Source organism: Poecilia reticulata, linkage group LG4 (genome assembly GCF_000633615.1).
Source record: "Poecilia reticulata strain Guanapo linkage group LG4, Guppy_female_1.0+MT, whole genome shotgun sequence".
Lineage (NCBI taxonomy): Eukaryota > Metazoa > Chordata > Actinopteri > Cyprinodontiformes > Poeciliidae > Poecilia > Poecilia reticulata.
The window spans coordinates 8650223-8663424 of record NC_024334.1 but is presented as its reverse complement, the minus strand read 5'-3'; the positions used below and the strand labels follow the sequence as shown (position 1 = coordinate 8663424).

The 13202-nt window shown below is 36.6% G+C and overlaps 1 protein-coding gene across 1 annotated transcript; it reads right to left on the bottom strand.

The window, feature by feature from the left end:
• Window positions 1-58: 58 nt before the first annotated feature.
• il12rb1 (interleukin 12 receptor subunit beta 1) lies at window positions 59-11709 on the bottom strand. The gene is made up of 14 exons (XM_017304259.1): window positions 11569-11709; window positions 10847-10970; window positions 8621-8793; window positions 8419-8549; window positions 5933-6068; window positions 5499-5575; window positions 4180-4408; window positions 3950-4096; window positions 3709-3807; window positions 2514-2669; window positions 2268-2423; window positions 2056-2125; window positions 1510-1585; window positions 59-747 (listed from the first exon to the last, which is right to left on the bottom strand). The coding sequence occupies exons 1-14, from the start codon at window positions 11663-11665 to the stop codon at window positions 448-450; spliced, it is 1971 nt and encodes a 656-aa protein (XP_017159748.1). The 5' UTR covers window positions 11666-11709; the 3' UTR covers window positions 59-447.
• Window positions 11710-13202: the final 1493 nt, after the last annotated feature.

Genomic DNA, 13202 nt, shown 5'->3' with positions numbered 1-13202 from the left:
GTGAAAGAAAATGGATGGATGGATGGACGATTTGGAAAAGAAAAACTACATACGCGTTCAACAATGGAAGAGGAAAGAAAACAAAGATACTGACTACTTGAGTTTTAATAGGCAATAAAAGAAAAATACAATGAAGATATTAAAATGCTACAAACCAGCTCAGGATTTCCCGTCCATCTTTTGAAAAGTGTGAAAATATTAATGTGCAAATATGAAGCAGTAGTGAATTATTCTGCTTTCTGATATAGTATTGGCACCTTATTGAATTCATGTTGAGTTAGACATCAGTAACTTCCAGAAAATATACACAAAGTAAACGAAAAAGAAATACAAAATTAAATAAAATAAAAAATAAAATTTGTAGATACAGTTTTATTTACAGAGGCAAACTTTTGTCAACGCTTGCACAGTCTTGTGCTGTTGAGGCAGTTAAACAGTTAAAGTGACTCAAAGTGATTCTGACTTCACATCAAACACCAAACCATTCCTGTATATCAGCATGGCCAACTCTGTTTCCACCTGTTCCAGGCCCTTCAAGTCTGCTTTCCTCAAAGTGTCGTCTCCTGAGGCAACACTCAATCTCTCATCGTCAGATTCTCCCGAGCAGCATCCGTCTTTCTCCACCTGCCGCCCTGCCTCATCATCCCATTCGCCCTTCAGGACTGTGGCCTCTGAAACGGGCTTCTGCTCTGGAATGAGCCTGTGTAGCGTGACCTCGTGCACTTCCTCTTTCCTCTCCCACATCTCCTGTTATTGGGTCACATCGGCAGAGAACAGAGTCAGTGTTCTGGGGCACAGGAACAACTACAAAGTCTGACGTTAAGTTGCTTTTAAGTTATGATCATTGGTATCAAAGATGAAAGTAATACCAGTAAATTACACTCAGTAATTTTCATACAAAACTTTTTATCCTTTTTTTTGTTTTTTTTGGTTCTGGATGTTTTTTATTTATTGTACTTTTGTGTAAGAAAATGTGAATATAATGGGCTGTAAGAACCTATGATTGTATGGTTAGTTTTGGACTGAAAATTCACATTTTATTAAAATAATTAGAATTTTGCATATATCTGCACCATAACTTTTTTATGCATTCTTTTCAAATGCTTTATACAGTTTTATGGTGTAACATAAATAATAGCATTGCTATATGGATAAATTGAAGTGTGCTATTTTTCCTTGTTTATGATAAACCAAAAATCTATTTGCTTACCACCTGCTCTGATGTATTTACGTCAAATTTATTTTGTTTGATTCTTAAATAAAAAACTGCTTCTGCTTTGTGGGGAAATAAAATGTTAGTAGTTCTTTCACATCATCTTTCTATATACTTGATAGGGACTTTCCTTGTTGAAACCAATGTGCCCAAATTAGTGCATTTTTAAAATACACTAAAGGTATATTTAAAATTGCCTCAAGAGACTAGATGCAGAAATTGTCAAATTTGAGTCAAACAAAGTTTTATGTTATATGAAAATATTGTTTAAAAAAAATCAGTGGAGAGCTTCTTACCTCGCTCTCTGGTGGACGAAGACTGAAGTCTGGCATCACGGGTTTCGGCACAGGAGGGAACACCTTATTTTTGATTCTATAACAATACAAGACAGAACATAAAATGTTTACACAACAGCAACTTGTGAAACCTTGTTCTCAGAAAGCCAGCTTTGAAATAGGACGCACRTGATTAGAATCCAGCGTAAACAAAAAAAGAACTCATGAATCCTATTGTTGGATCACATTTTATGTGAGGTATATGGAAAATTCAGCTAGATTACAAAAAGACATTGAATTGGAGAGTGGAAAATCAAATAGACAATATGACAGCATACAACAAAGGAATGTAAATAATCAGTAACTTTAAATGGAGGGTAGCAATATATGACAACCTTTAAAAAATTAAAAACTTAAACTTGTTACATTATTTTAACATGACGTAGAGTGCCTCACAAAACTTAGCTTAGCTGAACTTTTTAACATTTTGTCACTAAACTGCGTATCTGTGAAGAACTTTGACATTGACATTTGATATTAATATGTTTGCAAAAGAAAGTCTCAAACCTCTTCAAGACAACGGTGCAACATATTGAGAAGAGGAAAAACCCAAGCAGCAATCCAAAGCTTATCCACACTAAGGACAAAGAGAAAATAGCAGATTAAAAAGCAGAAGGATGAGACATTTACAACTTGAAAATTCACTGATGTGATTTTAAAGTATGCAGATCTATGCAAAAGCCTATTTTTCAACACAGTTGAATTTGCAGGCTGGATACCATTGAAAGGCTTCTCTCGCAGTGTGGTAAAACTCTCCATGGCTACCGGCCCTTCTCCTGTTTGTGTCACTCCGGCCAGGGTGACGTTGTATTTGGTTGCCGGTGTTAAATCTTTCAGATGGTGTTTTGTTGCTGATGTGGATATGTTGATGCACTCTGTTCAAATGAGACGAAACACAAGCAAATATATTTTCTTTCTCATTACAAATTAAGAGAAACCATTAGAGAAAAGACAGTCTTTCAAACCTGGAGGCTTGCTCTGTGAATTTATTTTTACAGTACATAGTTTGTAGTGTGTGAGGAAGCCACGGTGGTGCTCATATGAAATTTGTTTCCAGGTTAGATCAGCAGAGTCGTGTGTGTCAGAAACAGCCATGAAGTGCTGTGGCTCTTTGCTTGGCACTGAAACAACAAAAACAACAACAATAACTGGTATATCTATTATTTGTCCAGTCAATTTTGATATTGTGTCCAGGGATAAAACTATGAAGTGATATTCACTGTAATAGTAACAAAATATGGAAATATGTAATTTATTGCATAGCATTTCCACTAACTATGCAAAAACAAAGGCATACATGGAGACAATTCTAGCAAAAATGTGCAAAAAAAATCCCCTGTAAGAGTTTAAATTTGCACAAATATTTTCATGCAAAAATCRTAACTAAGGTTTTACAGACGTACACAACCCAAATTGAAAATTCTCAAAATGATTATTAAACATTTAAGCCAGTGAGAAAAGAGACACCCCATTTTCAGTACACCTGATAAACTATCAGGCTGTTTCTGCCTCTTGAGCTGTACATGCTTAAACATTATCTGTTGATTCCCATTGAAGAACTTGATGGATAAATTACTGAAGAAATACAGAATCAGAACTAAGTGAGAGCCAGATTATACCGGTCAAGACTGACCCACTTGMTTATAATTTGGTTGTGAAATAGTTTTTGTTAGTAGTGGTACTTGATTACATTTAATATAGTTAATTGCAGAGTGTAATTAATTAATCACAATTTAATTGAAAACCATATGTTCTAATTTTAGATACTATGTTCTTTTTTGAGACAAAATATGACTCTAAAAAATTGTTGTTAATTTTGTTCGATCTGTCTTAGTTCAATTTGCCCAAATCTGWCTTCACCTTGATCAATGGAAAGAGATTGTGATGTTAAATGATCAGAACTGATAAACAAATGAATAAATYACACAAGAGAGTTGAATTTTTCAGGATCATTTATTCTACTTTAGCATAAATACTTAACTACCAAGAAAAAAACAACTAAGTGAAGCGTAACGGCATGGATGACAAATGGGAGTGTGAGCTGGTAAAGAAGTGATCAATGTTTGAGGAGCMYAACAGCACATATGAACAATAATGTTGATAATGCAGTATTCCACCTGCATCATATTCAGGTTTATAGTGCTGAGTGCACACACTTACCACCCTCTTTCTTATAGTATAGGCACATTTTCCCCGTTTGTGGTTTGCCAGCATGACATTTGTGTTCAAAGTAAAGGTAGCGTGTGTAGTCCTTCATGTCTGTAACGGAAACAGAACAGGTGCTTCAGCTGTCTGGGGAGCCACATTTGATCATTTTCATCATGGCAGAGCAAAACTGCAAAAATTACATAGGTAGTTGTGATATAAAAAAATAGTGCAGAAACCATAATATCCAACTTACTGTTTTCTATTTCCTTTCTTTTGTTTGTTCTGTTCTTTGACGTTAAACACCAAACTCTTTCTGGTATCAAATCTGCGTCTTGGAGCTCGTAAAACTCAAGGCACACTTTGTTCTTTAATTTCTTATCCAGCATTGTTTCGTCACAAGCTACGAGCGAGGAAAGGTATGAAAACATTTGTGGTTGACATGAGGAAATAAACATGTTCATGYACACAGTCTGTAGGACCTACTTTTTAAATCTGGGGCAGAAGCAGCTGGCACATGCACGACTGCTGGAGGAGACAACCCTGCCGCGTTTCTGGCAATAACAGTGATGTTGGCGGCTGAGTATGACACATAAACGGTGTATCTGTTCCACATGGTATTGTGACTACTCTTCTTACAGGGACACCTTAGGGAGGATTGTGTGACGTCTACGATATAAGTCACGCGTCTCACGGCTGCTGCCTGGGGCATTCGCTGATGAGACGAACAGACATTGAGTTATATACAGAAACAAATGGAAAATCCCCACCTCCCATTGCACAGTGGTRCAGCATAAAAACACAAAGGAGAGCTAGTGACTTAGAAAATYTGTTGATGGTTTTGGGAAATTCTCTAAAAAGTTGCATGCAAATGTGCAGAAGGTATTTGAAAGTACTTGAATTAGACAGGTTTCTTAAAAAAAATTGTTATGCATGATAAAAAATGAGCCACAARCTGAAAGAGTAAGACAGACAGGATGGAGCAACAGAACAAGGCTTCCAGGCTGGTGAAGAATATGCACTGTTAATGACTGTTTCACCCGTTAAGTGTCTGYCACAATATTTTGCCGCTCTATTGAGTCAGAGTGGAAACACAGAGGTAACAAATCTCAGTTTGTGCTGAAGTGAAAGACTGGGATCTACAGTTTAATAGCCTGGAGTTATTTAGAATTTCTTCATATTTGGCTTTCAAGCAGCTGGAAGGACTTGCAGAYGTCAAAGTTATTATTTTAATCCGCGAATCMTTTGGTTTCTAAAAGACMTCATAAGTTTAAAGTATTTATGCTACTCGCCTGAAGTAACACAGACCCAATTTGTTACAAATTTGTCAAACCCATGACCYAAAGACACAATATGACTGATAAATAGTACTTTAAAAGTAATATTAATATGTGTGATGCAAAAATTTKATCACAAAATTGTGTCCAGTTCTGCCAAAATGTATACTATTWCAGTAACATGTAAGTATTACCAGATAAAGCATGCTAAAAGTACACACAGTGTATTTTGCATATCAGAAACTCACAGAATGCTCCCAATATCAATTTCTTATTATTGACATAATTTTGGCTTATTTTTCCTGTGAKTTTTTGGCTATTAATTGTTTTATCCACTGTTTATAGAGTTTATAATTATACTTCCTAACTGTAATACAAAATGCACCTTATCAGAATTTAAAGTTATGCAGTAGATAGTTACACATTGCTGGAACACTGGTTCTAARCTAGTTAAAATAACTCTGTTATGATATTGTTTCAGTAGGTTTTATTATGTAACAAAATATCCAGTAAATTAAACTTACTTACCTCCCAAGTCAGGTTGACTTGTCGAGTGCCATTTAAGAGTGTTGTTGTGCTCCRAACTAATGGAGGTTGTTCAAATTCTGTTGGAAAAATAATAATAAAAATATTTTTTACATTTTTTTTTTTTATCAGACCAAATAAGAAATCATATTTTTAAAGCACTCTGTCTTTTTTATTTACTTTCACAAATCCAGACACAGTCTTTACATTGCTTATAAAGATAATATGATCATTGAAATTATGAGGTTAGATTAATGGTTATAGCTTGTTTAATATCTACAGAAAAGTTCTGTCTTGGTGGGTACAATTGCATGCACTTGTGCGGTTTCAATGAGTAAGCATGATTTTTGTGTGTACCTTGTAGGATTTAAAAGCTTATATGTATGCTTATAGTTTTCAGCTGTACTAAAAGAAAGCAGGGAATTACATCGGTTTACCTGCAGGAACTAACACAACTGGTGACCAGTCGCTCCACAGCGGGTTTTCAGCCTGGATGGACCTCTGTCTGATTTGAACCTGGTAAGCTGTATTCTTCAGAAGATTCACAACAAGGAGTATTTCTGTTTCAATAAAAATAAATTAACTGTTATCTGAAATCTTTTTGCTTATCCATCCATTTTCTATATCTGCTCCTCTGTGCATCCGATCTGCACAAATACACCGCTTGGTGCCTATCTCCATTAAACGATTAAACGAGATACGGGTTACACCATGGACAGGTTCCCAGTGCATCACAGGGTAACACACAGCTTCCATTCACTCCCCAGCTGTTCCTCACTGCCTATGATTACATTTTTGGTTCCTATATCGCTCTCCATTCCTTTCTCATCATATTTATAGCTGTTGTGCCACAAACCAAGTTTTGTACGTTGTTCCGTTTTTATTTGTTAAACTGTTCAGGACAAACTGTCAGATTTCCTGTGCCTTGGTCCAAGCTCAACACCACTAAGCATGACACCATGAAGAAAGAGACCAGAATGTGAACCGGAGACCTCAAGCTGCAAGGCAACGGTTCTAACATACGTTATAGTTTCCTCATTTGCTTTTCAGATATCTGAATTTTGCATGTAAGTTATTAGTCCATATGCAGCAGGAGTGCACATCTGAGATGAAAGATAATAACACACCAAAGATATAATGGATGACTGATTAATCATACGTCTTTATTTTACAGACATGGAACCCCTGGGGAAAAAACAGGAATATTTTTTTTCAGAGCTGCACATTACATGGTGATTTTTGTCTTATGTTTGCTCTACTTGAACTAAAGAAAAATGCTGATTTTTATGTGAAGATGTCCAGAGAAATGAGTCATGCAACTATACCCAACCTTAAATGAGAACACACAACCCAGCTGAACGGCAACTAGGTTTCTAAATGAAGAGCTTACCACACCCTAGTACCTTCAGTCACACACATAAAGAGCAATACTGAACTTCAAAAGAAAAAAAACCCACAAGCCATGCAAACAAAACATGAAACCTAGACGTGGAAAGAAAAACCATGCCCTGAAAAGGGTCAGAACATCAACATCAACTAAAATATCCACCAATCACCAAGATCTCAACATTGTAATTATTAATGACATGCATTAGTTTGTACAAATTATAACAATTTTGATTAATAAATAAATAAATAATACCAAATTGATATTTCAGGAGTTTTAATAAAATATGTTGCTGTGTGAAGATGTGAATTAAATAGGATTCCAGCTGTAGAGGATGGTGGAATTTACAGTGGTTTTAATATTGGTGCCTATTTCAAGCAATCAGATTTGGATTTGACTGAGTAACTGATGTTGAACTGAATTTGAGACTGTGCAGAAGGGGAGGATACTGAACAAATTATCGTCCATCATGGACAATCTGGACCAACCCTGGCTCCACCACACAGCAGGTGAGATACAGAACACCTTTCCTTCCACATGCAATCATCTTAAACAATGACTCAGTCTGATTATTACCGGTTACTTGTTATTGGTATTGTTCCACATGCACAAAATTTTGCATAGGATTTTTAAAGGAACATGTTTCTGTTGAGCTTATTGTCTGTTTCCTTCATGTCATGTCACTATATCACTATACTTTAACTTACTATAGACTTTCTCCAGGATTGTGAATTTGTACATTTTGTTTGTATGGATTTGTATTTCTAAAGATGTCTATATTGTTTTATGACCGGTGTTTACGTATGTTTGCTAGTTTTCCRCCTTTAGGCATTTGGCCTAAAGGTATCTATCTGCTCCATCTATCTGATTTGAACCTGGTAAGTTGTATTCTTATAAAAACAAGGAGTTTTTCTGTTTCAATAAMAATAAATGAACTATTATTTGTAATCTTTTTGTTTACCCATCCATTTGTAAACAAAATGGATGGACTACATTCAGCTACATTAAAGCTGCAGTAGGTAACTTTGATCAAGAATATATTTTTTAAAATATTTGTAAAAACTATTACTATATCATGACAGCATAGTATGAGACAGGTAATCAATGAAAACACAGAGCTCCTCTTCTGCCTCCCTATGGTCATACAACACTCTGCAGAATTACACCACTTGGTCAGAAGCAACCAATGAGAGCCAGGAGGAGTGCCTTAGCGCTGTCAATCATGTTCAGAGTTTGATCCTTCTTGCTGAAAGGCTACAATCTACCGTGCCTAGGCAATTTTGCATTTTAATATCAAACATGCAATGTTTTCAGAGCAGGAAAAGGAAACCAGAATATAAGCAGAGATCCAGAGATTCACATATAATTTGAAAGACTAACTGAAGGAATATTTGTGCACTCACGCTTAGGAKCTTTATTGGTAGTATTCATTWGTYTCTGTAAGARAATGTCAACATAAATTAGCATTAATCAATAGGTAGCTTAACAGAAATGCAAAAACATAAGAACTTGTAAAGAAAGAGCAATGAACCTTACTTTTTCCCATGATTCTGTATGATCTTTCCTGAACCAGACCTCAGCTAAAGATGGATATTTAGACTCCCAACTTAAGCTGAGATYGTTYCYCAACCAGGACACACTTATAYTTTGTGGTGGTTCATATTTAACTGCAGAGAAAAACAACTGTTAAACATTTTGYGAAAACATATGGTTGAGTGTTGTTTGGTGCATCCAGTACCTGTATGTTGCAATATTCCAGACCTTATAGGTGAGGTGCAGGTGGATTTTCCAGCACGAGCCGTCACCCACATGTCAACTCTTAAAGCGACTATCAGTCTTTCATCACCGAGCTCTATGTGGTTCTCCTTAAATTCTCCAATTTTGTAATTATAGGCAATTTCAGAACTGTCACTAGCAAGAAAAATGGAGATGTAAAAATKATCAAATTAAATACATGTTTGTAAAATGAGTAAATACAACTTGCCATACTAAAACCACAATTTGATCTATATACACAYTTTTTATTTGCATGAACTTTATGTTTTTACTGTAATTCTCATCAACATCATATGTAGGAAACAGTTATATGTGTTAAAACTGTGCAGTTCTTGTTMATTTAAACTACACTTAGTGTGAGATACATATCACTAGTTCTTTCATGGTTCTCAAAGCACAGTGGACTTATGCCTGTTAATGATTCCCTATTTGTTGATTTTTCTGTCTACAATAGTCCAGATTATTTGTGGAAAGCCTGCCCAATCACAACTTTTTGTGTGTATCTACAATGTTCTATTCTTTGTCTCTTTTTGATTTGTTTTGCCTGCTTCCTGGTCTATGTTCACTCTTCTTCARCTCCTCTTGTGCCGTCATTCTCTTGCCTTCATTCTCTCTGTCTGGTCTCGAATCTTAGCAGAAGTCTTTTACTAATAAGCCACCTGGCCCTTGTCAGGAATAAAACTCCCTAGTGATGTAGCTTCTCTCTTTCCTTAACTCTTTTGTTTTTTTTGCCCTGGCTTCCTGTGAGGTCGTCTGCTTCTCTTTGGTCTATCTGTTCACGCTGAGGACAYCGGTGCAACCAGCAGTGTTGTGCATCTGTGTCCGACGCATTGCACTCTCCACATGAGGTGGGTCTAGCTGATCTTTTACACCTCCTCCAAGGGATCGGGCTGTGGCCTGCACTTCTCCTCGTCTTCTTCGCTGTCATTTCCAAGATTCACAACTAGTGTCACGTATCAAAACCATAAAACCCATCCGCCTGCAGCGGCCCCAACAGATCTCAAGGCTGCAGCAGAAGTTACTCWTCTCTCTCCCCTGCAGCAGCAGAAGTTGACCTTGCTGCTGCTATCCTCCTCTCTGACAGCCTAGCTTTTTCTGGGCTCTTCCAAGGATGTATCTGGCTTCAGTGCCAGCCTCCTGAGCACCTGAATGGGCTCCAGACACACACCAAGTGTTCTAGCCTACAGAGCTCCTCCATGGGTCCCTGTCTTACAATGCTCCTTGGGCCTCCAGTATTGTCTACCCAAAGGTTCCTTCGCCTTTGTCGCCAGCCATCATCTGGGTTCTTCTGCCTTTAGGATCGGTCTTCAGAATCCTCAGTCRCTGTTGTCGACTTCTGGATTCTCCWACTCCACTGTTGCTGGCCTCAAAGCTCCTGCATTGCTAGAGTTCAGTCTTCAAGCATTTGCATAATCTCCTTCCTGTGCTGCTCAGCTTCTGCTGATGRCCTCCTGACTTGATGCCCAGACAGCCTCTTGAGCACCTTCGTCACAGGTCTCTGCTCTCCTGACCTCCTATCATAATGGTCTTAACTCCAGCGCTCAATGCAATTTTTTTAATCAACTTGAATAATGAAGTGAACTTGATTGCACTGATTGATAGCTAGGATTGTTTGATAGCTAGGATCAATTGGAAATTGTACAGTGCCAAAAAGTTTTTTTTTTTTTTATACACAGATACTGCTGATGATCTTATCATCAAGAGTCTTTGTCAGATCCACCTTAATCCTATGGAAACAGCAAGAGTACACTWATTTTTTATGACTGTTTGTATTATTCTTATCCATTCAGTACTGTTGCTTTTATCATGTGGCATTTCATGAACCTATAGTTGACTCTACAGAGAACCACTGGCTAAGATTAACCTCAGAGCTGCAACATAAAATAATAAACCGTTTTTTTTTTCAGTATAAAACATCACACAAGGGACAAAACATTTGCACCAATTTAGCAATCATTTAGTATGTTTTGATAAATAAAGCATTCAGTCTAATCATGGTAAACTCTCATGATGACATTTAAATCTGCAGTATTAAAGCTTCACTTYCCTACTAGAGGAAATGGTGACCTATCTYCTGCCTGTTCAGTCCTTAGAGAGAACTGAAAGGAGTTTATCTACATGCTGCTCAACTTTTCTTTTAGGAGTTCGGTTTGCAAAATCTGCCTCTTCAACAYTGAGCAGTACTCACTTAAAGTACAAGTCAAATGTCACTTCTGTTTCATTGGTGTTGAAATCCCATTCACAGATGTAAAMATTCTTGTCTTCATCTTGTCGGAAGCACAGAGGACTGGAAGGAGGTTCACATGCTGACCCTTAGGAGAAAATAMTGTTATGCATCTATTTAGGTCAAGACAATTATATTTGAACAAACAGAAAAATTATCAGTTTGATTAAATGGTATGTTTTTGTTTTTGTTTTTTCCTTTGCAGCTGTTAAGCCAAATTATCCAATAAATGGATTTCCTTACACTCCCCCTTGGGGGCTTGTTGTAGATTTTGGTGTAATAGTGCTTCTTTTCCCTTTTCTGTTTTTAGGCACATACACTTGAACATTTTTGTACCATAACATTCACCATAAAATATATATACTTTTTTCCTCTTCCAAGGAGAGCCTGAAGTTAATTTGAACAGAAATCTGACAGTAACTTTAAACTAGCATCTGTATAACAGGTTTGGTATCGGTTTGAATTTGATCAGTAGGTCTTTGCTGAGGCAGCCCAGACAGCGCTGAGCGGATGTCACCTGCTAGTGCAAACCACATAATGCTGATAAGCTAACCAATGTTCTGTGGCTGATCTTTACTTTTAGTTGATTTGTCTCTTTCATTTGAAAGATTATTATCCAGGAATCATTGTGCTGTCAATAGAAGTTTAACAATGGCTCTTTAGAGACAATAAAATGACGAGTTTACCTTTGCTGATTGTTGCGAGGAGCAGAAATATCATGTATCCATTTAGTGAACTCAAGTGCTGAAARGTTTCCATGAGATAAAGTAGAAAGATGATCATAACTGAGTGTAGGAGAGCCCATGAAGCCAACCTGTGTTCGAGTAACTGGTTTGTGTTTCCCAGAAACGTCACATTTTCACATCTCAACTTATATGAGTTAGAGCAAAACCACAGCCAGTCAGGGGTGGGGGGAGCTTGTGTTCGTCACCCTTGCAGACATCCATTGCAGTGACTCTTTGAAGTCTTTTCTTGATTTTTTTTTTTTCTATGCTCATTTCCCTACAATTATTCTTCTGTTTACGCTTACCATCAATAGTGGCGCAATAATTGGGGAAACTACAGTAAAGGTTTGTAGACACCTACATGTAGCGCGATGTGTCACAATAGAGAGCTGCTTGCACACCTAATTGAGTTATTAAAAGAAGGGGAAAAGTACCACGTTTTCTCAATTTGTTTAAGAATCTGAGAAACTGTATAAATCATCTAGGTCAAAGAGTTTTTGGCTTTATGATTTCAGTTGTTTTAACATTTGTTTTCTTCATCAGACAGTGCTGTCAGGGACAAGTGTGCCATTTTTCCTCTTTTACTGACAAGAATCATTGAAAAAGAACAGAATGTTCAAAACTACATCAGTAACAAAGTATGCCAATTTGGAAAAGAAACAATATAAGGAAACAATATAAAAGGGTTTTATTATGTTATGCAAAGTGTTAAATGGGTTTTCTGGTGATCTCAGTTATAAACTGAAAAATAAAATTTGACGTAAGAGTCAACAAAAGTCACTTTATGCAACACAGTTTCAGTGTCCTAAAACATGGAGAAGCGTGGTTTGAGGAGATTCCGATTGTCACTTCCTTTCGTTAGAACTGATGCATTGTGCAGACCACCACCTTTTCTCTGCATCCTGTCTGACTGCTGAGTGACAGAGGCTCCCTTGCAGGGAATGTGTTGCACTGCAACAAGCCAAGAAAATCGCACAGCTTATTTGAATGAAAGCTAAAGTCAAAGTATGACAGTAGAATGCTTGCTTTTGCAGTAATTAAGCTGTGCAAAAGTGGMAGAGCGGAACCATTTTCGAGATAATATTTTGAGTTAAAAATCTCTAGAAGATAGTTAATAAAATTACCTTTAGTTGTCTTTTAATTAGCTTCAAATCTGGATAGGACATATCTTCCATTTTAACATTTTACTACKTAGTTATTCATCCAAAATGTCAGTTTTATTATCTGCCAACTTGTCATCTCATATTTTGATGCTTTACATAAGTATCAAAATATTTATTATTAGAGGGATGCAAAGATCTCTCCCATATTTGACCAGTCAAGAAAAACGTATGCTTCTTAATTATGTCCTTCTATTGCTGACTAACGTTAAATATAATGCAGGAGAATACTCATCTGTACTTTGGAGACATTGGTATGACTGCCTCCTGCCTTTTTATTGTACTTTTTATTCTTTTATTGTATTTGTTATATTTTTATGTACATTGGACTTTGAGTCTGTAAAATCTATCTATCTATCTATCTATCTATCTATCTATCTATCTATCTATCTATCTATCTATCTATCTATCTATCTATCTATCTATCTATCTATC